Genomic DNA, 26,560 nt, shown 5'->3' on the forward strand with positions numbered 1-26,560 from the left:
CTCCCATCCTTCCACCCACCCATCCATTCACCTATTCACCCTCTATCCCTCCATCCATCCATTCATCCATCCATCCATCCTACTAATGCTTACAAAGTACCTACTATGTGCCGGGTACTGTTCTAGGCACCAATGTATACCATGATGAGCAAAAGAAGACATGTTTCTGTGCCTTTCTGGGAGGGGAAAGAGCCATTAGAGTAAAAAAAAAACTACACAAATAAGGGTAGGACTCCAACCGTGGGTGGTGCTGCAAAGGAGAGGTGTGTGGTGTTCAAAGTAAACAAGCAAACACACCAGGAACTAAAGGAGTGCTTCCCAGGCAAGTCACAACTACGCAGTGGTCTGAGGCTAGGAAAGTGGCCTAGTATGTCTGTGCTTAGGAAATTAGTAGCTCTGGCTCTGGTCCCAGGTCTACCATTTGTCTCAGACAAGCCCTTTATTTTATTTTTTAAATATTTTTAATGTATTTTTATTAATTTTGGATAGGAAGAGAGAGCTAGAAACAGCAACAATGAGACAGAATTATTCACTGGCTGCCTCCTAGCTCACCCCCTCCCCACCCACTGTGCATTGAGCCTGCAACCAGGGCATGTGCCCTGACCAGGAATTGAACTGTGACCTCTTGGTTCATAGGTCGATGCTCAATCACTAAACCATGCTGGCCAGGCCCTGGACAAGCCTTTTAAATGTGACAATCCCCAATGCTCTTATCTATAAGCAGGAAAAGCAATACCTGTCTCTTACCATTTGCTTACATGCTCTGCACTTGCAGGGTCTTCTGGAGTTGTGTTCTGTGAGAAAGCAAGATAATGGATGTGAAAACCAGTGGGGTGGGAGTAGGTAGCTGTTGGAAGGAACCACCAGCCCCTTCCCTTGAACATGTAATCTGAGCTCATTTCACATAAACACCTGCCACTCTTCAAGGTTGGGATTGCAAAGCCCAAAAGTGTCAGAGGCTGATGCCCAGCATCTTCCTTGAGACAAAAGAGACTCTGCTGACCTAGAACCTCAACTGCAGGGGCCCTTTCTGGTCAGTGGGACATTTCTTGGAGACTTCAAATATTTGACTGTTGCCTCTCAAAGTTGTTGCTCAGACAGTGGCTCTTCTCTCCTAGTCCCTAGCTGGTCCATTTATCATGGTGGGAAAGGGGGTGCAGGAGGCAGGGATGATGAGGGTCCAGCCATCCCTGTACCTTCAAAGTCCAGTCAGTACTGTCCACCCCCTTCCCAGACTAAGAGACATTGCTCTTAGTGAGTATCTAAGGTGGGGTTCCCTAGACAGAGGCTGAGATGGGGGTTCTTGTGCAGATTATTCATTGAGGAGCATCCTCAGAAGAAGGTGAGGGAGTCAGGATGGGGCAGGGGAAGAAGCTGGGGGAGGATGTGGAGCCGCATCAGCTGAGCCCACAGGAGCTCTGGAGTGTGGGTTGTATCACAGAGTTGCTTCTACCCTGAGACAAGGGGACAGGTATCTGTCAGTTAGTCACTGGATGTGGGGCTGCCATGGGAGTGCATATTTCCTGGGGAGGTGACAGCATTGGTCTGATGGCACTTCTGGAGGGAAAGGGGTATCTGTGGGCTGTTAGCAGCCAGCACAGCTGCTGGGGATGAGCTGCACCAGCTCAAGCACCGGAGATCTGGGCAACGCCCCAACAGTAATCACCACAGCCAGGTTGTCCCTGCTCTTGACCCCCATAGACCAATGTGTCACTACCGACTGCCCAGGAATGGCATCTTAGCCACACCCTAGTTATATTACCTTCAGCGAGTTGCATGACCTTGTCTCACCTGCACCTCTAATTGTCACACTTGCTCTAGAGTCGTATTAAAGCGCCCCCTGTTGAAAACCCCGAGAATTGCACTGTTAAGTAAAAATAGCATTTCAGCTGTTACATAATTTTAAGTTTTTTAAGTCACATTAGAAAACTAACAGGTGAAATTAATTTAAACACAGTTCATTGAACCCAATGTATACAATAATCATCATTTTAACATGTAATCAATATTTTCAAATTACGAATGAAAGATATTTTACATTCTTTCTTTGCACCGAGTCTTTGAAATCTGGTGTGCATTTTACACGTGGAGCACCTCTCAGTTCAGACGCTACATTTTAAACAGTTAAAGTAAAATGTAACCCTAAAAAAGGTCAACCCTGTGTTTACAATCAAGCATACTGTACACGGCTTCTGTCTTTAAATTTAAATTCGCTGACATGAAATCAACTTTAATATGTGGTTCCACAGTCACACCAGCCACAGGTCATGTGCTCAGAAACCACGGGTGGCGTTGTGGACAGTGCAGAGCTAGAGGTTCAAAGGTCTTGACTGTCTCTGTGCCCAGCTGCTGAACAGAAGTGAATGTGCACAGAATGGAGGCTCAGTAAACGGCCAGTTCCCTCTATCCCATTCCCCCTGCCAAGCTTCCTAGAGACTGACTTTTCGGAGCTTTTGAATGGGGCTCCCCCAGATCTGCTGGTGCTGGCCCAGGGGAAGTCGGGCTGGGGGAGGGAGCCTGGGCATCACAGGAGAGACCTCCCCAGGCCCTCCAAGTGAGCAGTAACAGGCACTGCACACTCGATCTTGCCTTCTGCTTCTGTCCTCTCTTGCTTACAGAAGAGCTGCTTTCCCATCCTTTGGGGAGGGGCACAGATCAGCTTTCAGTACAGAACAGAGATTCAGTGTTGCTGCTTTCAAAACAGAGGGGCAGAGTCTGGAAGAAAGAAAACATGTTCGTGGTGGATTTGGCTGGAATCTCAACAATCGATGCCATTCCCGCTGCTGGTTTTATTACCCTCGCTCAGTTTCGCCGCACTAATCTGAATTCCGTGCTGCCTGCTGACTGGCTGTTCTCTCTGATCCCGCTCATGCTTCCACTAATCCTCCCTAGAGATTGCTCGCCCCCTCCTGTGCACCTCTCTCCTTCTCGGGCGCACTGATGTTCGCTGCAAGCTGCCTGTTCCAGAGGCAAGATTTGGACAAAGCTGCCTGAGCCGGGCAGATCTTTGCCTCTCCTCCCCCTTCCTGCCCCATTGAGTCAGGCAGTGCTGTCACTTCAGGGGGCATCAATTTGGCCGGAGTCAGTTGGAAAGAATTGAATTATGTTTCTGAGTAAGAGCCTTAGGGACGCCTCAGCCCCTGGTGCACCCTGCTACCCTGTTCAGACAGATAAAGCCAGGACATGTCCTTCTAGAAGCCTTCTATTCCGCTAAGTCTGTAACCGCCCAGGAGTCTTGTCCCTCTTCCCACGTGCTCTCCACTGGGCCCTGACTCCTATTAGCATTTGATTTGACTTATGAAATGCAAAGACCTCCCTCCCAGGGGTGGCCCATTCCCAGGCTGCTTGGATCATGACTCAGCTGAACCTGCTGTGATGGGTTGAATTGTGTCTCCCAGAAAAGACGTGTTGCAGTCCCAACCCCTCGTTCCTGTGAATGTGACCTTATTTAAAAGAGGGTCTTTGCAGATGTTATTAGTGAAGATGAAGTCATGGATGGCTCTAATCTATTATGACTGGTGTCCTTACAAGAAGAGAATCGGCACGGAAGACAGAGACACAAAGAGAGCACTGTGTGACGATAGGCAGAGATTGGAACGCCGAGGACTGCCAGCCACCACCACAGCCAGGCAGGGGCCGGGAAGGACTCTGCCCAGTCTCAGGGGAGCTCTGCTCATCCCTTGACTTCAGACCTTGCGTCTCCAAATTTCAGTGGTTTTCAACCACCCGGCCTGTGATCATTTGTTACAACAGCCTCAGGAACTAATGCTCTTGGAGACGCAGCACTCCTGACCGCTGGGCAGTGGACGGGGCTACTCTCAGAGCTGTGCCCTGCAGTCCTCACAGAGACCAAGGCCAAGAGCTGCCACCTCAGCGGGGCTCCCTGTGGGTCCCCTTTCCACATTTGGCTCAGGACGGGTCTCCACTCCGAGGCTCTGATGCCCGCTTCCTGGTCCTGCCTCCTGCCTTTGAATGGTCTCAGCACCTGTGCTGGTCGCCTCCTGGCCTTGGCCTCTCCCTCACCAACCGGGATGTCGTAACCTGTTCTCAGAGTCCTGGCACTGTATGACCCGTAGACCATCCCTGGTTGGCTTCTGTGCTTCTCTCTCCACTGACTGCTCCTGCGAAGGCTCCCCCGTCTGCCAGCTGCCCTAGGACTGCTCCGACTCCACAGGAAGAATGAGTATGCTCAGTGTGGCTACACGCTCTCAGGTCCTGGGAAAGTCTAAAAGGACTTTACCATAGAGCATCCAAAAGAGCGAGTGTTCCCTCTTACATCTGCTCTTCAGACTAAACCCTTAATCCCCAACGCAGGCCGTGGGTGCTCCTCTCTGCCACAGTTAAGCAGCTTTGAGCCGCCTGGGCTCCTGGCTCAGCACACAGATTTCTGCTGCAGGAGCCAGGGCCTCAGGCTGAGCAGACTCGGCCTCTCCATCCTCATCAGCGGGACAGACTGGTCTGGACCACAGGGAGCCGGGGAGGGAGTGGTGGCAGGCGGCCACTGGCTGGTCTCAGGGATGCCCGCCCGACCTGTCCCACACTGCTCACGGTGTGTGGAAATGAAGTGTGTAGTCCAGCCGTGCCTAAGCAGACTCATGCATGCCCTTCTCTTTACATAGCTGTTTATTAGCACCCATCCCACTGAGTTTGGATTGTCAGCTTGCACACTTCTCTCTCCAAATATGTTAGTGAGCTCCCAGACAGCAGGTGTGTCTAGTAATCACCTCACCGGCAGATCCACTATCTTCATTATCATTCAGGCACCACATACATTGGGTAATGCCGAGACTTCTCCTCGGTGGCCAAGGGTTGAGTTGGTGCTCATGACGCCAATAGATGGGTCTAATCCATTTGGAGGCCACTGAGCTATGTGTGGTTTCATGGGCATAGGCTGACTATCCCCATGAGTACAGACTGACCAGCAGAACCCTCCCAAACTCTAGCCGCCAGCTGATTTCTGATTCCTCCTTCAGATTTGACCCTTATCCCAGGCACATCCTGGTCCTTAACCTTAACTGTGTCCTGATGCCTAGACCAGTCTACAAAGTGCACCCATCTCTGAGTTCCTAGACAGTGTCACACCCAACTCTAGCCGTAGCTTACAGTCCTACTCTGGTCACGAACTAAGGTCCTGGCACTCCTGCTGAAGGCCTTCCCTGGGTACAAGGGGGAGCAACTGAGACCATGGGAAACATAAAGGGGTTCTCCGCCCACCACCAGTACAGCCTTGAAAGGATGTGCCTTACAAGGGATGTGTCAATAATGACAGTGCCTGACGTCAATCAGTCATGACTGGTCTTAACTAAGTCCATTGTGCTGAATTCCAAATGCATTTTTTTAAAAATTTAGAATAAAGGAGTTTTCCTGCACCCTGAAGCAATTCACCCTCGGGGTTTCTATAGCCTCCTTTCCTACCGTGTGTAACATGATTGAACTAGAATTTGACCACAGAGCATTCGCTGTGCAAAACAAGGCCTACCTGAAAACAGAGATTCAGGAGACGCCTGGGAACAAGTGGAATCAGCCCTTGAGGAACAATTTATTTGTGTGGCCAGCGTGCTTTCAAACAATCAATTAAAGCTATTTCTATCTCCTGGGGTGCTAACCTCCATTAAAGTCGGGAAAGAGAGCAGCCTCTGTCGCCAGTGTTTAGCGGCTTCAGTTGTATAGTCTGTGATGAAGTCGATCCCCGCCTCTAAGGACTGGCTGGGTAATACTGAGGGAGTCTGGGATGTTATAAATCTGTATCTTCTTTATACTTAACTCAGTACTTATTCAGTGGCTTTCCACAGCCAGGGTAGAGCTATCTTTGAAAATCCTGTTTCTCTGTAGTATTTTCCAGCTACTTGACATTGCCTCCGAGTTAAATCTTGGGTAAAAGCAATTACTGTCATATGATGAATTGAGGCAATTTATTTATTACTTTGAGAAACATCCTAGGTGATATCACTTAGAAGAATGATGGAATAATCCTTCTTATGTACTCCATTATCCACCAGATCTCGTGATGGAGGTGCATTCTGAGATGCGGGGGAGGTAGCCAGCAATTTAAAAAATTAGTCATCGTGAGATCAAAGAAAGAGTATTGGAAATAAAGTAGAAAATAGTTGCCTAAACTTAAGCAAGACTTGTCTCTCTGTGAAATTCTATGGGATGCTTTGGTTGCTAAATACCAAGAAAGGTATTATAGAGAAAGCCCAGAGATTAATAATAAAGCTAAATGCAATATATTAAGGGCTTGGAGATGGTGGCTGATCTACAAGGAAAATGAAAAGGATGAGGGAACTTAAGTTTAAAAGGTCAAGTGTAAATATCATTTGAGCAAAGTCTGTATAATTTGGCCCTTATAACAAGATTCATATGACATGTTCATCAATCCCTTGGATATTAGAATATTATACGTTGGTGAGAGGGCATGAGAGGAGATGAGATAATTTTAAAGAAAAGCTGGAATAAATGGAGCTGCATGATACAAGCAGGTGGCAAACTGAGCAGGGACAGGAATAAATGCAAAGGCATCTTAATCTGCCGGTCATGATCAGGGTCTAAATTCCCTAAATACCAGTCTACATTTTTCTTCCTGATATTTGAGGAAAGACAACCAGATTTCCCTGGTTAGCAATGTCTCCCCACTGTTTGTGGGAAAGGTGGCAGAATGGTATAATGATTTAAAGAGAATAAACTCTGTACCAGACTGCCAGGGTTCAAATCCCATCTCTGCCACTTGCTACTGTTACTTAGTCTCTCTGAGCCTCAGTTTTCCCATCTCTGAAATGGGTATGATGAGAAAACCCACTTCATAGCATTATAGTGAGGATTAAAAGAGATAGTATATATGAAGAGCTTAAAACAGCATCCTGGCTCGTAGTAAAAACTCCCAGTCTATGTTAACTCTTTATTGTTAATAATATTTCTGTTTCACATGTGGTCAGGTATCCTGACTCGTGTAGATAGAGTCCAGTTTTACACCTGGCTGTCCTGAAAGCCAGTCACAGTGTCTCCATATTGGCCATGACTTTGTGCAAGACACAGTACTGGACATTCTTCTGGAGGTACAAGTCCAGACACCGCTCAAAAGTGGCAACAAGGTGAAACTAGCATCCCGAGTTCATAGAAAAGCGCATGCTGGCCCTTGGCCCATTTGGCCTCAGATCCATCTGTTGCTCACCCCCTGCTGTGCTGGGATATGCAGGTGACCCTTGGGCCTCATGTCAAGAGGTGACCGGGTTTGGCCAAAAGGAGACATCAACTGTGGAGCAAGAGGAAGGAGAAGGCTTCCCTTGTGGCCTCGAGAGGGAAGAACCATACAGGCCTGACACAATTCTCCAAGTCTCACTTCTGTTGGGGACCCTGACCTCTGGGCCCAGATGGCCCCACCTCTGCCCTTCGTCTCCTCAGCCTGCGCTGGGTAACAGCTTGTGATGTCACCCTCTGGGTTGCCTCACCCTCCTCTCCTGAACCCTGGGTACCACTTCGCTGCTAAATTTGCTCTAGTTTTAAGTGTTTGGAGCAGTTTCCCTTTTCCTGGTTGAATGCTAACGTGGATCCTGTGCTGGTTTCTAGTGGTCATTCCCTCCTTTAGTAAATGGAATGAAAAGAAAATCTGACTTAATCATCCAGTCTATTTTATTTTCCTGTATCAACATCACACTTATTTGTGTGAAATATCTGGAATCCACATTTTTCCATTAAAAGAAAAGTCAGCAACCGCATTTGTTTCTCCCCAGGCTTCTCGCACCCCTCCTGTTCGCTACGATCTCTGTCCTCAAATACTGCCAACCTAGTTCATGGTCACAGTCACAAATGCTCTTCACCCCTTGGGGTGCAATTTGTAAAGTCTGGAGGCTTTCATCTAATGAAGGATGCAGATGCTTTCCTACCACCTCTTTTCCTCTCTGGGCTTCAGTTTCATCTTAAAAATAGCCTACCATTCTGAGAATTTGCTTCCAGCAAAATCAAGAAGGGATTTGGTGCGTACCTGGCTTTAGAAGAACTGGAAAGTTGCCCAGCTTCCTCATCTTTTCCCTGTTGCCTCCGCTTGGAAAAACCCCCATAATCAGAGAAGCCTGCAATGCTTAACACTTTCTCTGGCATAGAGGTAGCAGCAGCTCAGATGCAGGGTTTCAAAGCTTCTCTCTACTGGGCGTTAGATGCACACAAGCCAGAGTAAAAGCAGAGAAACTCTTCAAGGAACTCGTTAAGTAGATGGGTGAACTGCCAACACGCTAAGATTGGGGGATAATATGCCCTCGGACGGCTAAGAGGCGACTGAGTATTTTAAAGACTTCAACTTTCAGGAGTAGTGTCTCCGAGAGCCGGCTTCCTTTCCTCGCCATCAGCAATGATCATCAGCGCGGGTTAGGCTTCCACTGGGATTTACTTGGTTTTATCAATTGCAATTAGATGTTCTTTATCTACAACTTCTATTTTTGCTCCGTATCTTTACGGAGCAAATAGCTATAGAACTGGGCCTGTAGCCAGTGAGAGCACTTTGAGAATGAATCATGAATCCCTTGTTGCCAAATTATGCTATTGCTGCCATTAAGTTATCCACATGTGAGCCCGAGACAGCCCTGGCCTATAAGAGGAAGTGAAATGAATCACGAGGGGGCTCTGCCTGCCTTCATCCTAAGGATTGGATGAACTCAGGCAGCAGGTTGCAAGGAGGCATTGCCCCAGTGCCCACTGTGCACCCACAGTTTATAGACACCAAAACACCCTGCTGTCTCTCTGGCACCAGTTCCGAGGTCATGCTGTCAGTGTGCCACATGTGTGAGCAGTTCCTTGGAGTTTTCCAAGCATTTTTATTTCCATTGTTACGTTTTATCCTTAGAAAAATCCCTGTGAACTTGGCGTTTACTCCCTATTTTATAAATGAGGATATCAAATCGCATTTGGTTAACAGCTTTGATCGAGGTCACACAATGCGTGAGTGATGGAGTCTGGAAGCAAGCTCATGTATTTCTAATTTTAAATCCATTACTTTAGACCCATCTCATAAAACCATAGCATCTCAAACCTCAAGAAAGAGCATTAGAGGTCATTTGGTCTCTTCTGCTTGATGGGGAGAACGCTGTGCCCAGACAATGCCTTTCATTGTTGGTGACACATTTTCCTGCCTTTGTTGGTAACTTGGAAGTCTGGGGATGGGCCCTATGGGAGTCTCATGGTTCTAAGGATGACAGGAAGATTATCTTTTACCCAGAACATGGGTGTCCCTGGAATCAAGGGGTGCTGGGTTGAGGTGGGAGATGGGGTCAATAGCGGAGAAGAAAGGTCAAGATAGAGAGGGCATGGTTGAGTATCCAAGAAGCCTAGGTGGTGATACCCGGTGGAGACAGAGTAGGCAGGTAAAGGGAGGGCTAACTCTGAAAAGGACTTGGGAACCATGACTGCTTTTGTGCTCCTCTACATCATAATGCCACATTAAAAGAGGATGGCTGGGCATCAGCATGATAGCACTTCCACATTAAATCCTTTCCTTGTGTTGGTCCCAAATCTATCCCTGACTCTTCTACCATTAGCTCTGACCTTTAAAATTCAAGGGACCAAATCTATTCCATCCTTCACAATGGTCCTTTAATTTTTGGAACATAAGATTAGGACTCATATGAATCTTCCCTTCTCTAGGCTGAGAAGCCCTGATTCTGACTTCCGCTCCTCCAAAGTCAATGATATCTGGATTTTAATGAGCACCCAAATCACCTGGAGCCCTTGATAAAATGGTGATTCAATAGATCTGGGGTGGGGCCTGAGATTCTGCATTTTTTTATAAGTTCCCAAGGTGATGCTGCTGGTCAGTGGACCACACTTTGAGTGGCAAGGCTCTTGGCCTATCTTCACCCTGGAGCTCTCTCTCAGAGGCTGGGATCCCCACCTGGACAAGCCTTATCAAATTGGTCCTTCTAATGCAGAGTGGAGCTGAACATCATTGCCCTTGCTAGGTCCTAGGAGACCTTGGGGAATATAAACCATCATGGTTGTTTGGTAACATGAAAGGAGGCAGTAGGAGAAACAGATCATGGTGACTGGGTCCTATGTGTGGGGTGAATATTGAGAGTGGGGCACAGACTTCAAGAGACCAAGAGTCATGCCTCCGGCACCATGTGTCCATGTGCAAAAGTGGACAAGTAGTATGGTGAAAGCCAGATATGGACTCTGAGCTGGAGCTAGGAGGGGGACTAGATTCTATGCCACAATAGCTTTTGTGGAAAGAGTCAAGAGCAGGGTTAGCATCAGCTGCTTGGAGAGGACTGGTTCAGCCTTTTGGGGCACTGAGAGCTTGGAGGGCACAGCTGGCTAGAGTCGGAGGTTGGGCGCGCAGTCTCATGTTGTAGACAGGGGTCCTCTGCCAGTGCAGGCTGAGTTCACAAGGTTATTTTGATGACTACATCCTACAAAGGACTCTAGTGGAGCCTTGACGCTGCTCCAGGTGGATAAATCCACCACCTGGTACCTCGTTGCCAGTTCTGAGTTACTTAGACTATTCTCAGGTTGGCTCCCAGTGGAGTGCGGAGATGAAGATACATTCAGATGCCTCCCCTTCTCTCAGTTCTCAGACTCCCAGTTCCTGCTTAATTGATAGAAGTCATCCAGGGCCAGGAACAGAGCTTTTTGGGGTTTGACTCTCATGAAAAGGATGGGCTTAGGACAACTGGAATGTAACTACCATATTACTGAATGGTTCCCAGTTCTGCCTCTCTGACGAGTTCCCTTGGATTTCAGGCCAGTGAGTCAGATGGCTTTTCTTCTGTGTGGACTGAGAGCTGGCATTTCCTTAACTACAACTCCGTCAAGGACAGTTCATTGTAGTGATAATGCCTGGGACAAGTCATGTCACCCTTTGTGAACATTTCTAATCTATATAAAAGAGAAAATAAAACCAGCTCCTTCTGCGTCGAGTGCTAAGAAGATCAAATGACTTATTATATGAAAAGTGCTTGGCACATTGCTCGGCACCAGTAATGGATCAGTACATTTAAGCTAAATTTTTAAGAAGTAGTGATATGAGCTTCTATTTGATAAGGAGCTCTGCGCCTGCCTGAGACAGCTGATCACAATGCCAGGAGCCCCCATCATTAGCCAACCTCATGTGCTTCCTAAATCCTCTCATAGGTTCTCATCTGCTCGGGGAGCACTTAAGACGTGAGCCCCATGGACACATTCCTGACTGCAACAAGACCAGGACTGGCTTATCCTCGGTCTCTATCCCTCTCGTTTTTCTCTCAGATGTAGCAGCCACATGTGCATCCTGCCTGGCCTTTGATCCCAGAGCCCTTTCCTCTATACTGTATCCCCTTTGAACACTGTCAGCACTTCCTTTATGAACAGAGGCACAGATCCCCAGCAGCCAGAGCAAAGGCCCTTAAAAGGATGCTGAAGTGGGAGTTAGACTTGCCATGTCGCAGGGGATGTTCACGTCCCTGTATCTGGAGCCTAGGTGGACCAGCCAAGCATGGCTCCTCATAGTAACTTTGCTGTATAGAGTTTGGCATGTCAGTTCGATGACTCTCGGCTGAATTTATTAAATCTGTCTAAATCACTGGGCTGTGGCCGTTGAGGTGGCCACTATGAATGTCACAGATGCTCTGTGACCCCCAAGTATGTCCCATTGCTAGTTCATGATCACTGCTGAAGGTGCTTCTGTTTAGAAACATCTTAGAACTTATTTGGGAAAGGTTGTCAAGTACTCATCCAAAATCTCACTTTCATCTGGGTATAGAGCTTGATTCTATCTTAGGAGCAGTGCTTGGCACTGTTGATTTTGTCTTCCTTCTTGAAACACCCTCTTCTATTGGTGCTAGGACACAATACTCTCCTGTTTCTTTTTCTTACCTGTCTGGCCAGTTCTTCTCTTTCTCCTATGCAGGCTCATCTTCCTCGACCCACTCACTAAATACCACAGACCTTCCAGTCTCTATCTAAGTCTGTGTCTCCTTTCACTCTTTATTCTCCCCCTGGGTGACTTCATCAACTCCCAGCTTCAAGTACCATCTAGGTGCATATGAATCACACATGTTTACCTCCAGCTCAGACCTCCTTTTAGAGCTCCTACTTTTCTAGAGTATCTCTCAAGCTCAGATTTCCCCAAACACACACATTTTCCCTCTAAAGCTATTCTTTCTCTATTGTTTCCTGAATCCATGAACAGCAAGCACCATCATCCACTTTGTTATGAAAGCCCAAGACTTGTGATCCTCCTTGTCAGTTCCCTCTCCCTTATTCCCCTATCCAATCCATCAAGAGGTTTTATTTATATCTAATTCAGGTAATTATCTCTCTTATTGCATCTTTCTGTCTGCACTGCCATTATCTGAGTCTGGCAACTATCATCCCCCACCCATTTGCCTGCAAAATTTATCTCTCCGATCCATTTTGGCTCCACAGTGAAGCTGGAATGATGTGTTGGAAACACAAATCTGACTGCATCATTGCCCCATGAATAACACTCAAATGGCTTTCTATTTTTCTTGGGGTTAAGGACAAAAACTCTCATTGCGGCCTATTGTGTCCAGTGTGGACCGACCTGTGCTGTCCTCTCCAGCTTCTCTCTCACCCTCATCACACTACGTCTCTTTCATTTCTTGAATGCTCTGGGCTCCTTGCCCCATCACACAGCCTGGGCCAGGGCTGTTTTTTCTTCTGTTCCCATGTGACCCTCTCACTTTCTCTTCCACTAGTTAGAGACTGTCCTCCCCTGGAGCTCACCCCACTGGCCACTTCCTCCCAGAAGAGATTCACTTATTCATTTCCCCATTATACACTTCCCAAGTGTCACGTGCCTCTCAGTTCGGATCCTTAATAGAGTTGAAAGCTTACTATTATTGGTTCTTGGTTCATTAAGCCTGTCCCCTAAGCCCCATCCAACACTCACTGTAGGCTCTTTGAAGGCAGGAGCTGTGCCTGTTTTCTCACTGTGTATCACCAAATGCCTGGCACATGGAGGGTGCTTGTGATTATGTCTGGAAGGAATGAAGTGTGACTCTCATAGACCAAGCTAATAACAGTGTTCCTGGGGAATTGGGACCTTCTGCAGGTCTCCTTTGCCTTTGTACCCCAGTCTCTAGAACAGGATCTCATAGCGGGCACTAAGTCAAGTTCAGCTACGCCTGTGAGCGGATGCTCCAGAGCCGGCCATCCCTTCAAATCCAAATACAAAGACTCTGACGCTATTAAGGAAACTGCACTGAGGTGCTCAGCCTCCTGTGTGCTTAGTCACGTCATATGTCTCTGGGACTAGACATAGCTCAGAATTCTTGTCTCCAAACTGGGAAAGGGGAGCTGCATGGGGGCTACTGGGAACCAGCCCCAACTCTGGAATGTGAGCCCAGCCCTGCTAAAGAGGCGGTGAGCTGGCTCCCCCAGGAATTCTCTGGCTCTAGATAAGTAAAGCCTCTGCAGATGGTGTTGGGATTTGATACTCTAGTTTTGTCTTTAGCTGGTGAGGGGAACTGAAAAAAAAAATCCCTCCTCCATAACTCTTTCCAAAAGGAGGAACTCTGACCCCACTGATAGCATTTTGGCACACAGCCCAGTTTGGCACACTTCATGGGTACTCAGTAGCAAATTAATGAATGTAGCATATAACTGTTGGTTCACTTGCCTATATGACATTCAATAATCATCTGTTAACCAACAATTATAAGGAAGGAGGCCTGGACTAGACACTGGTGTTAGAGAGGTGACTAGGATGCACTCCCTGTTCTGGAAGACTTGCCCTTCTCACTAGGGAGGCTTGGCTGAGTAAACCCAGCTTGTCTAAGTTACAAGAGTGTCTGGGGAAGGTGCTCTGATAAAGTAAACACTGGATCCTCTTAAGCAAGAAGAGGGGATGCATCCGTGTGCTAGAGGGATGTTCTTAACCATCAGGGAATCTGGGGAGTCAGAATCATAGCTTATGGGCATTAATGTCCCTTCAACTCAGCTGAATTCTCTGAACATGTGGCTGGAAAAGGAGAAACTCAATTTGGTTTCATGAGAACAAATGTGTGTGGGCAGCGATGTCATCCCTTCAGCTAAACGTTGAACAATGCAAACATTAAGGGAACACCTATTAGGAGCCAGGCTCTGGGCTATCATGAGGAAGCAAAGATAGAGAAGGCATAACCTCGCCCCTGAGGAGCTTGCAGACCACTGGAGGAGACAAATGGGGAAACAAATAACTAATAATATTGGGGCATTCAGGTATGCGCAAAGTGTTACAGAGAGTTATCAGAAATGAGAGGAAAGACAGGAACCCTCCCAGGGGCACAGGCAACCAGAGAAGATGTCGCTGATGATGGATGAGCTGGTGCTGAGGTAGCAGAAAAATAGGGATGGGTGAGGAAGAGGATGCTTTGGATTTAGGGGCCTCCCTGGCACCATTGGGAAGCTGAAGAGCAGCAGGAGGGGCTCCTAGGGGTGCCGGGCCAGCAGTGCTCTCCAGCAGTGTTCACACAGGTGTCTCGAGGGGGAAGTAGCCTCTGTTCCCTCGTATGTTGCATGAAGAGATCGAGCTGAGGCATTCTCTGCCTGCTTGCTTTTGCTATTGCAAAATCATTGTATGGGGGCAGGGGACTTGAAAGTGGAATACAGAGTTTCTGACTCTTGAGGCCTAGATTCAGATCAGAAACCTGTGGAATCCTGGCCCTGACCTTTATCAGCCATGTGACCTTCAGCAAGTTCCCTTGGTTTTCTCATCTACAAAATGGGAAAATCCTTTCTGCTTGTTGGAGTGTTTGTGAGGACTGACAAAGGTGGATCCATGAAAGGGCCCAGCCCAGGGCAGAGGACACTTCTATTTGGAACTGAGTTCAAGTCTGGCAGAGCCTGCAGCATCAGCACTACATTCAAAACATGGACTTAGTCACATACAAGCATTCAAATCCAAGGAAATTTCCTTTTAAAAAACTAAATTTCTACCTCACCATTTGCTTCATGTAAGGCACAACACAAAACTGTGTTTTTATCTTTGTAAATACAGTGAGTTTTATTGTGTTACCTTAACATAAAGCTGTTGTTTTCACCATTTACATGAAAGGATGAAGTAGGGTTTGGAATAATTTCATGAACCCAAGAATCAAACTGTAATTCCAGGACTTGATCCTAGAGATAAGCAGTATGAGGGATAAAATCCTCCAACTGAGGATAAGGAAGATAAAGAGGATGATAAGGTTGTGTAACCCTAGGGGACTCAATTTCTCTGAATGTCCCTTTTTACATCTGCAAAAAAAAAAAAAGAAAAGAAAAGGAAAGGATATGATAATAATCCCAACCTCATAAGGGATTCATCCTCAGAAGGATTGAATGGTACTATTTGTGTAACACCCTTAGCACAGTGCCTGGCACACAGTTAGCTCTCAATAAATATAAGCCATTGTCATTGCCATTATTGTCTAGCTACAAGTATGAGCCTTTTCAACATCTTTATCCTCCCCTTTTCCCCTGCAAGGTGCCTCCACCCAGAATTCTAACACCGTGGAGCCAGAGAAGCAGGTGGACAACACTGTGAAGATGGCTGGAGTGATTGCTGGTCTTCTCATGTTCATCATCATTCTCTTGGGCGTGATGCTCACCATCAAAAGGAGGTGAGTCTGGGTTGCTGTCCTGCCGACTATGGCGACTGCAGGTGGCCACATCACTGCCACATGGCCAGGTCATTGCTCTGTTAATCACTTTCCAGCAAGGACCTATGGCTATGGTTGCCGAGGTCCTGAAATACTTGGGCCAGTTGTGGTTCATCTTGTTGGCGACTGAGGGCATGTGCTGTCTGCGTTGTGTGTGGCCCAGAGATGGTCAGTTTCTTATGGGATAGGGGTTCGGCCACCTTGATGTGCTGTGGGATTCTTTATATCATGCAACAGGTCTTCTCTAATTTCACTGCTCTGTTGTGATTGGTCATGTCATCAAAATAACTGAGGAGCCCCAGGAACACAGATGAGCCCAGAAATGCAGATGCAGAAAAGTAATGCTTTGCTCTTCTCATCCTCTTTTACCCCTGGTTTCCCTTTGGTCAAGCAGCAGCATTCCCGGTGCCCTTGCTCGGCATGACTGGGATAAAGCTTTCAGTAGTGGGATAGTCTCAAGGGAAAGTTCCTTCCTTCCTCTGTGTCCCACAAAACCTGCCCATCTCAACAGGATGGCTCCCTGCGCACGTCAACTAACTCAGTGTTCTCCTATGGTGTGTGTTTTCTCTAGACTGTATTATTTATGAAAGCCAGGGTACAGATCCCTCCCTCATCCCCAAGATTCCTACACTGCCATCTTGTTTATCAGGCACTCACAAGGGGAGGATAATGAGCGGAATTGCAAAGAGGGAAGGGAAATATCCACCAGGAAAGCTGATCAACATTAGCTATGACTGTGCCTATAGTGTACTGGTTATCCTTCTAAACAGAGGGTCCTCCTGCCCACCTCTGCTTAGCCCCTGCCTGGTACCAGGTTTCCATGCCTACCATGCATCTTCATGTCTTCTGAGCTTCAATATCATGGTCCCAACCTTGGCCTCCACCTTTCCACTCCCCGAATCTGCCAGAGGAAACCAAACATGTACCTATATTATAAGAATATGTCCTGCAAGTTTCCCTGCCCCCAAGTTAAAGAGACTCTTACATTATTAAACAAACTGCTTAACACCTCGGCCTGAAGCTCTGGATTTGGTTACTCACAGAGTTCAGGGCAAGCCCAGTAATAAGGACCAGGGGCTTGCTTCCATCTGTAGAATAAAAAGTGCTCCTGAAATTCACTCCCCACAAAAACAAAAGGACAGATTTCCCCAAAGACAAGGTGATCCAGCTTCTACTTAAGGGATCATGTGACTATATAAATGAAGAAAATGAAACAAAAATAATAATAATTTCCCATTTTCAACCATCAGTGAGTCAGAAATATCGTGGTTCCCACTATACACGCAGTCAGCCTTCTCTTAGCCATTGTGGCACCAGAATGTCCCTGTGTCTCAGAAGGTTCTGTTCTCAATCAGTCAGTGCGTGCTGTGCCAGAACATCTTATTGGTAGGACCTTGTCCTTTTTTGACATCGTTTGTCTAACAGGACTGCTCTCTTCCTCAGGCTCCCAAGTGAATGACTGAAGAGTTAAGGTTCTCATCCAGCTGCTGATTTTGTGGTTGGAGAGGTTAGGGGAAGGGAAGGCACTATGTTAATATTGGGGAGCAAAATCCCCCAGAGGGTTAAGGACAGCACTGCGTTGTCATATTATTACCATCATCCTTAAAATGTGGCCATATTGAATGTCTTGGTGATAAGTCAGCTGCTAGGTTTGATTGGGATGGGGGGCAGGGGGGGGGGGGGAGGAGGCAGGTAAGAGCATTGCATTTACAAGATCATCATCATGTTTCTTAGAATCACAGGCACATTGGAGGCTGGCATTGTCTACCTGGAAAAAGTAGCCAGTTTAATAGAATTGCATTTCTATTTGATAGACCTGCAGTGTTCTCATTCTTTGTCACTGATTTGTAAGTCAGATATGCTCCTCCAATTTTGCTCTTTCTAAAGCCTGGCTTACCCCCACGTCACCATCGTCTGCGAGCTTGTGAAGAAATTTCACTTCCTTCCCAACAGCTATTTCTGAAACGTGTGACTTTTGGGGAGGGAGAAAAGAGCTTTCTGTTTCCTGGGTGAGAGCAAGTATAAAGGGAGTCCCTTTGTGTGTTTTTAACCTCTTCTGCATATCTTCATCTTCCACCTCTATGAAAACCATCCATCACACCCAGCCAGCAGCTGTCACATGATCACCATTTCTCCCCAAGAGGCAAATCTCAGGTGTTGTAGCCGTGGGCGGAGGTTGCGAGTTTGCCAATCAATGTTTACACATGCAGTATCTTTTGGAGAAAATTTGTTTTGCTGAACTAGTTGTTAATCATGTACTGATGGGCAAAGGGGAAGCGAGAAGAAAAGAGGAGGAAGGTAAAGAGGGAGAAAAAGAGAAATGAAGCCTAGACCTACACTCTTTCCACTGACCTGCAATGTTTTCTCATGTCTAGAAATTCCCAAAGGCCAGTAAAGGGTTTCATGGGCTCCTTCTTATGGGGAAAACTTCATTGCCGATTGAGTCTGTCACTAATTTACTGCTGGTGAGAACACTGTCCTCAGCAACCTAAAGGGAAACTGTTATTAAAGGAAAAGAAACCCCTAAGTAATAGGCAAATCATCACAACTCAGGATCCTGTATCAGCATCTCTTCAGTCCCATCATGATCCACAGTTAGTTCCTGGGTCCAGAAGTCCAACACCTGCTGCATCCCCTTCCCTGGCTCGATCGAGGTCTCCTCCCTAACCTTCACGGGCACGGGCATGGTGCTCCGTTTTCCCCGCTCCTCGTGGGTCCAACTGGTTCAAAGTCTTCACCAAAGTTGTGGCCAAATATTTCCAGGATACATAAGATGTCCCTAGATTCTTCCCCTGAAGTGCTCATCCTCTTTGGCCTTAGGGTTTCTTTGTCACTCTCCAAAGAGAGTTTGTCTCTTGCTGTTAGTTGTTTTCTTTTGTGATAGTGAACTAGATATCAGACGGAGAACGGGTTACAGGTACAGGGGACCAGGGGAAGGACTTACTACTAGTAATGAAAGAAGCTAAATCAATTACATTCAAAATGTAAGGGGAAAAAAGATAGAAGAGAAAAGAGAGAGGGGATGTTTTGCTGTCATTGCTTGGTTGTTTTGTGATAGGTAGAGGGGACCTTGAAAAATGAAAGGTTGCAGAAAGGATTCTGAGATGGTGGGTGATTCAAACAGGGTTGCCTTACAGTTTGTAAAAGATGCAAGTTAAAGTTTAGAATTCTTTTTGTATACCTTTGGCTCTTTGGACTGTTTTTTTTTTTTTTTTTAAAGCAGGACCCTATAGAGTTGGGGCTGCATGGAGATACACAGGAGGAGTATCTCCATTTAGATGAGTGTGTGTGTGTGTGTGTGTGTGTGTGTGTGTGTGTGTGTGTGTGTGTTTATGGGCTAAATGGATAGATTGTTTAGTGAGTAGCTAAATGGATGGTTGGATGGAGAGAGGGATGGATGGGTTTGCCAGTATGTGCTAGATGGATTGGTAGGTGGTCAATTAGATGGTTAAATAGACAATTTAGTCCTGTTTACATAGCATGGAACAAAAAGGGAAGCTGTGTCTCAAGTCAGTCTTACAAGCCAGCTGAAAATAAGATTTTGCAGTACATTATTTATTCAGTTTGGGTTTTGGTTTTTTTTCTAAGCACAGCTGTCTTCCTGCTCAGGATTTTTGGTCTTAGGCAATCTGTTACTTGCAATATCACTGTATCCTTGTAAATTTAGACCTCCAGTAAATCTTCTTTAAGCCTTACAGAAAGCACACATATATACTGTGTTTTGGTCACAGAATAAAGAATTATAATCCCTGCCTGGAACACTTTGCCATTTAATTGGGAAAAGGTACTCAATTAATAAAAGATTGTCAGTTGTAGTCATTCTGGAGTTGCCTTGATAACACTCACTTTTGGTAACAAGAAGGATGACTCAGAAAAGCTGTTTGGAAGTGGAGGTTGAAGGCTAAGGAAGCATGTTGTCATGAGGAGGTAGTCCAGGCAGAGGTGAGTCCTGAAGGTTAACAGCATAAAAGCCAGAGGGTCCAGAATGTTGAGTGCAGCCTGGGGCTGCTGACAGTGATGAAATCCTGGCTCAGGATGGAGGTCTTGCAACTGGTCCAAAAATACACAAAACCTTAGCCCTAGTGAAGAGTGACCTCTTAGAGCTGAGATTACTCAAATAAACATGAAAATAATGCTCTATTATTGGAGCTGTGGGTAGGATTAAAAGAGATAAATATGTGGCATCTCAATGCCTGACTCACACATCTGTTTTCTTCCTTTCTCAAAAAAAAAAAAAAAGCAGTTTAGTGATCAAGAACATGAGCTTTAGAGCCATGTTTCAATCAAATCTGGTTACCAACTGAGTGATCTTAGGCAAGATATTTAACCCCTTTTGCCTCAGTTTCCTCATCTGTAATGTAGGGGGTGATAGTAATACTTACCTGCCAGGATGGTTGTGAGGAATACATAATTTAATGTCTGATAACAGCCGAGAACAGTGCCTGACTATACAATAGTGCTACTTAAGTATTTGTTTGTATTTTGTTACTATTTTAATATTCCTAAAGAGGTGAACACTTTGTTCTTGGTCACCAGAGTGAGAAGCGGCAAACCTCATTTGTGAATGAGGTAGGGTCATAAATTCCTCTTTATTGAGGCCTACTCTATTTCAGGTGTTTAGATCAATATAATCTATTGCTTTAGATTCATATAATTTTCTTATAACACTTTATATATCATATATAATTTGAATATAATTTAGATTAATATAATTTAATGTTTTTTTGGTTTTTTTAAATATATTTTATTGATTTTTTACAAAGAGGAAGGGAGAAAGATAGAGAGTTAGAAACATCGATGAGAGAGAAACATCGATCAGCTGCCTCCTGCACATCTCCTACTGGGGATGTGCCCGCAACCCAGGTACATGCCCTCGACCGGAATCGAACCTGGGACCTTTCAGTCCGCAGGCCTACGCTCTATCCACTGAGCCAAACCGGTTCCGGCAATATATATATATAATTTAATGTTAATGCCCACAATGACTTTTGCAAATAGATAATTATTACCCTCAACCTTGAGATGGAGAAATTGAGATATTTAGTGATTTGCTCGAGGCCATCAGTAAGCAAGTGGTAGTACTAGGATGCTAAGGCATCATATGTTTCCACACCTCGAAGCATGTAAATTGGTATTTACCCATGTCATTGACCTAGTTCAACTAATCTAAGAATCAAATTAAGAAATGAAGGCACAGAGCATTTATTCCAGTTGTAGTCTCTTCAGACTAAAGACTGGAATTCCTCTCTGTTAGTGCAGTGCTCTTTCATGAAGTTTGAATTTTGCTCTGGTTATGAACTGCTGGGTCTGGCTGGAGCTCTTCATGCCCTCCTGGGGCCTCTCACATGGTCGGTTTGCATGCTCTCTCCAGCATGTCAACCTCAGAATACTTGGACTTTTTACACGGAGACTCGGGCTTCAAAGTGAGAGTTGCAAAGACCCGGTCTGAGCTGCAAGGATTCTTCTTGACCTATTCTAGAAAGTCCCAAGGCATAATATCTATTACATTCTATTGGTTAGATAGGGCCTGCTCTGATTCAGTGTGGGGCAAGACAGTACACATAGGTGTGAGCACTGGGACGTGTGGATCACTGGGGAGCCATCTTGGATGCTGGCTACACGATTTCCTTGCTTCTGGCATGACCTTGCTAAATAGAGACTGATGTGATTTGACCTGAAACAGAAAAGATAGAAGTCATTATGGTTTTCCTTTGATCATAGCAGCACTGTCATGTGAAAGAGTGATAGACTAGTTCCAGAAGGCCAGAGAAATCTGACCCAAGACTAAAATGTCATAATCAACAGTGCTAGTTTTAGGTGACCGTAAGAAAGAACGTTCAAGCAACTGACATAGCCAACGTGAGATGTGGCTTCCTCCGTATGAGTAGTGCGTTTCTCCATCATAGAAGAGGCCTCTCTCATTTTTTTTTCTAGCACCGAAAGTGTCTGATTCTCAGCAAAGATGACTAGTAGAGAAACGTGCATCTCCTTGAGCTTAGGGATGCTGAAATACTATGTGCATTTCTAAGAATCAAGATTTTATATAAATCTAATTCTTGTTTATTTGTCTTTTCTTTTTCCCCCTTTTTGGACATTTCCTTCATCTGACTGCCCATCAATATATAGAAGAAATGCTTATTCCTACTCCTATTACTTGTAAGTATCGACCCTGGGTTAACTTTACTTTGTGCCCTGTAAGGGAACCTGTAGCATGCATTCCCTACACCAACCAAGTGTCTGTGGGTTTCTCATACTCACTTCTGTCTAAGCCGTTTGTAGCCCCAGTTTTTATTTTGTGTAGATGTTTGCCATTTGAAAAAACAGTCATTGTTCGTGTCCATTATGTTTCTGCCATCTTGGATTTTTCACCCCCTATCTTTGGAGATGTGCAGTGCTGTTTCTCTGTTGTCAGTGTAATTTTCTAGGTAGAAATCCTCAATTTCCAGCAAGAGGTCAACCTAATCCTCCTGCAAGACTTGTGCACATAAAACAGAATCACAGTCTCAGCAACTTTGGAGTCCATTTGTGTAGCACTGGGGGCTTAAAGGTTAGGAAGAAATTCCTCAACTGTTTCCACTATTTCAGGAAGTCTACAGGGAATCATGACTTTATCTAGAAACAGCTTCACAGGTGACATCCAGGTCTTTGCTTTGGACTGGAAGTATCTCAGCTGGGTTTTAGCCTGAGTTATCTCATGCTGTCACTGCATTTTGTTGGCTGATTGCCGGTTCATTTATTATCACATTTTCTAAATAATGTTGATGATTTTTCTCAATATTAAACCAGACCTTTACAAAGCATGAGGATAAAGGAGAAATATTTCATAAATAGGTTCTTGGTAATGTAAAATTAGAAAACCCCTGAATTAGTCTCATATTCCTATTATACATTTTCCATACCTCAAAATCAAGGTCCAGAGAGGTATGTGAAATCACACATTCAGTTATCAAAACTATGGGATTCAATTCAGAATGCCTGGATCCTGGTAAAGTATATTGCCCATCATCCCATGTTGTCCTCCACTCTGGGAAACCCGGCCTTGTGAGAGGGGCCATGACTGTCGGTGGTCATCTGCCAAAGCCTTCACAGATGAAGACGGAGCTAAAAGCCCCTTCCATCCACTCTGCTCAGTTCTTAGGGCCACAGGTCACTAGATCCAGGCAATGAGCAGATAAGAGTCTGGTGCTACTACCCTTGTGTTATCTAGAAATCAACAGAGCCCCACAAGCAACACTAGGAGTACCAAAGAACTTGCTTCCTTTGCTCATTCATTCACTTGTCAAATAGACATTGAACATGCACATTATATTCCAGACACTGTGGTTGGAGAGATGACCAGGACTTGGAGCCTCACCCTAACAGTACTCAAGCCTACCTGAGAGACCAGCATAACATCAAATACTTGACACGTCAACTGAGAGGTGTCTGTATGCACTGTGGTGTGAGAGCACTTGGTTGGGTGACTCACTGTTAATAGGGTAGGGATAGTTATCAGTGTTTTTAGAGACAGGTTTACCCAATATTGAAGAAATAAGAATTCTGAACAAAGGGAACTGCATCTGCAAAGGGATAGGGGTATGACACAATACTGGAATTATGAGCTTTTGGAATTATGCAGCCCTGGGTTCAAGTCCCATCTCTGTGGTAGGAAAGATGACCAGGACTTTAGCTCACCAGTTAAGCAGCCTTGAGAAAATTTTCTGAACTCTTTGAGCTTCCTTCTTCTTAGCTCTAAAGTAGGATCAGTGTGCCTAGCTCATAGAGTTACCTTGAAGAAGAAAGGAGATGATTTTGTAAAGTGCTTATCACAAAGTTGCCGCTCACAAAATGTTACTTTCTTTCCCCTTTCAGAAACTGTAAGGGGCCAAGGCACATATCATGGTGGCCCCTGAGATCTCCTTGATCTTTCAGGGGTTCTTATGGCATAGATGTTCCACAGTCTTTGTGGGCATGTAATGACCCATCACAACCCCTGGGCACCTCACCCTTTCAGTCTCGTAGCCAGCGTACAATGGCACTGTCTTTGGATGCCCACTTTCTATCATGCATTGATTATGCTGGGCACCCTGATGAAGTCAAACATGAACAGTTTGGGAGTGTAGGAGATAAATATGCAGGTACTTGTAGTTCAAGGTACAGGGATAACCAAAAGCCCTTCAATTGGTGCAGACTTGGAGTTCTGAGTTACAGATCCTAGATTGTGAAACTCATGCCAGCCCATGGTGAAATGTTCGGAGGAAGAGAATACCTGGAAAAGCTGACATAGAAGCAGAAAGAGAGCTATAAGGACCACGAGGAGAAGGCCATTGCAGGAGAAGAATTTGACGATAGCAGAGTTGCTGCAGACAGATGGAAGTGGAGGGAGTGGGCATAGCCCTGACATTTGGCCATCAGTAGTCACTCATACAGGTCATGGGGTAGAGTTGAGAAAGGAAGCCAGACTGTCTGGGGCCCACGAAAAGAAGTACTAATTTTTAACCAAAGGCCCTAAAATAGTGGAGAAATGTAAGATTAGCCACTTGAAGGATCAGAAAGTCCTGGGCACGTGTGTAAGTAAAGTTGAGGGGCCCGTGCAGAAGATGCTGGAGGTGGGGTGGCTACAGAACGGGGGGAGGACTGGAGGTAGAGTGTTTAGGGACAGGGAGCACCTCCTGGGAGTACCTTGGTCCCTGCTTGGACCTCCTGGGTCAGAACCTGCATGGTAGCAAGATCCCTGGTGACTCATGTACATGTTCAAGTTTGAGAAGCACTGACTTAACCAGAGTCTCAGTTGTCTCATCTATAAGAAAAATAATACTCTTCTCCCAGGGGTTGTGTGTGTGTGGGAGAGAGGGAGGAGTTACTGGGTTCCTTTAAAAGTTCAAAATTAATCCATGAAAGAGAAAGCCTCCAACACACTTTGGTTGAACAACTTTTTCCCATAAAATCCATGTTTATTCATTCAACAAATATTTGTGGAGTGCCCACTTGTGTGCCAGGCACAGGTCAAGGTTTCAGGATATAAGAGCAAAACAAACAAAGATCCCTGCCCACATGGAGCTTTATAGTGGAGTTGATAGAAAATAAACAACATATATAAGGAACTGAGTGATAGAGAAGTTATGTGATGGTCCGGAGAGCTAAAGAGAAGAATAGAAAAACCAGGAAAAGAGGGTATAAACGTGTGGGTGAGGAAGAAGCCGGGGGATGTCTTCTTCATCAAAGACCCTCACAGGTTCCCCCCATTGAAAGTTCCCATACACAAGAGCAGGGGTCCCCAAACTTTTTCTGCAAGTAAATATTTTTGGCTTTGCAGACTCAGACTGTCTCCATTGCATCTACTCAATGCTGACATCATAACATGAAAGCGGCCATAAACAATTAAATGAATGAGCATGGATTTATTCCAAAAAAGTTTATTTTAAAAAATCAGACAGTGGGCCAGATTTATGCTGAGGGCCTAAGTTTGCCTTAGACCAGGGGTGGGCAAACTTTTTGACTCGAGGGCCACAATGGGTTCTTAAACTGGACCAGAGGGCCGGAACAAAAGCATGGATGGAGTGTTTGTGTGAACTAATATAAATTCAAAGTAAACATCATTACATAAAAGAGTACTGTCTTTTTTTTTTTTTAGTTTTATTCATTTCAAACAGGCAGGATCCGGCCCGCGGGCCGTAGTTTGCCCACGGCTGCCTTAGACTTTGGAGATACAGATAGGATGAAGTTCAAGATTTATCCTGTTTCATTGAGCTCTACTATGAGCTGCACCTTGAGTTTGCTTTTGCAGACACAAAGGTGAATGCAGCACACCTGAACCAGCCTAGAAAGGGGCGGAAGTTGAAAAGAATTCCCAGTTGGCAGCTACCATGTGCCAGGCCCCTCTAATGCTTACAAGCCCTTCAAGATACGTGCTATTGTGTTGAGTATATTTAGACATTAAGACTGAGGTTTGAGGACCTGTATATTAGTACATTCCACAGCCTGGATGTGACAGGGCTAGGGTTTGAACCCAGGACCACATACCCCCAAGTCATACTCATCCTTTTCACCAACCCCTATTCTTCAGGGAAGGAATGGAGTCCTGCCTGGACCGTGTGCTAGGAGAGCCCTTGGCCAGGCTGCGGGACACCCAGGATGCAGATGCCAGTCTGGCTGCCTGGAGAGCTTCAGTTCTGAGCATGGCCATCAGCACCTTGCTAGGGACGAGAAGTGGTAGCTATTCCTGGCTAGCACAAAGGCTGTTGGGGCAATCCTGCCTTTGTAGTCCTCATGATTTGCCACATGGTCAGAGCTGAAATTACTGGGCGGCCAGATCAGGGGCATCAAGGGATTAGAGTGAGGGGAGCTCTAATGAGCAGAATAAAGACAGCCACAGACAGAAGGGTCTGAGATCCAGGGACGCAGGAGAGTCTAGAACAGGAGCCTTCCTTGTCCAGTGCACACACCAAAAATGAGAATAATGTGGGTTTGGATGTCAGGCCTACATCACAATTCTAGGTCTGCCTCCTCTTCCTTTAAATTGTTCTGACCTTGAACAATCATGGAACCACTCTGAGCCTCAGTTTCTTCATCTGTAAAATGGTGATGACCACCGTGACTTACTCTCCAGCATTTTCATGAGGGGCGATCAGAGAGTGGGAATGTAGTGTGGCCAACACAAAGGCAGTATTTTATACATCGCTGCTATTATTCCTCAACTTCTGAGCTGGCAGAAATGCTCCATCCAGAAGTCCTCTTTGCCTTTCCTGTGTTCACAAGCTAATTTACCTCCAGGTGTGTGATGGGCGCAGTCATTGTTTCGAGCAAAGACATGTTAGTGTAGTCGTTCGTGTAAAAGCACTAAGACATCTTCAGCTGTTCTGGCAGAGAGAGCACTCACCTGACGCACTTGGCCTTGGACGGAGGCTTTGCACGGGTGCACAGAGGCAGAGAATGGTGATCTGGGCTAGTAGTCCCTGTCTGCGGACACACTGGGA

General features: G+C 45.8%; 1 protein-coding gene across 14 annotated transcripts in view; it reads left to right on the forward strand.

Annotated features, from left to right (window-relative positions):
- The window catches only part of PTPRT (protein tyrosine phosphatase receptor type T), a 935,828-nt gene that overhangs the window by 766,170 nt on the left and 143,098 nt on the right, over positions 1–26,560 (forward strand). For 10 of the 14 annotated variants that reach the window (XM_070420943.1, XM_070420935.1, XM_070420937.1 and 7 more), the window contains 2 exons: positions 15,431–15,566; positions 21,732–21,761. In XM_070420943.1, coding sequence (XP_070277044.1) covers positions 15,431–15,566; positions 21,732–21,761 — 166 coding nt within the window. The remainder of the gene's footprint in view (positions 1–15,430; positions 15,567–21,731; positions 21,762–26,560) is intronic. The other 4 variants (XM_070420933.1, XM_070420940.1, XM_070420936.1 and 1 more) reach the window with 1 other exon arrangement.

Source organism: Myotis yumanensis, unplaced genomic scaffold (assembly GCF_028538775.1).
Source record: "Myotis yumanensis isolate MYYU_CA2020_CCGP unplaced genomic scaffold, mMyoYum1.0.hap1 SCAF_7, whole genome shotgun sequence".
NCBI lineage: Eukaryota > Metazoa > Chordata > Mammalia > Chiroptera > Vespertilionidae > Myotis > Myotis yumanensis.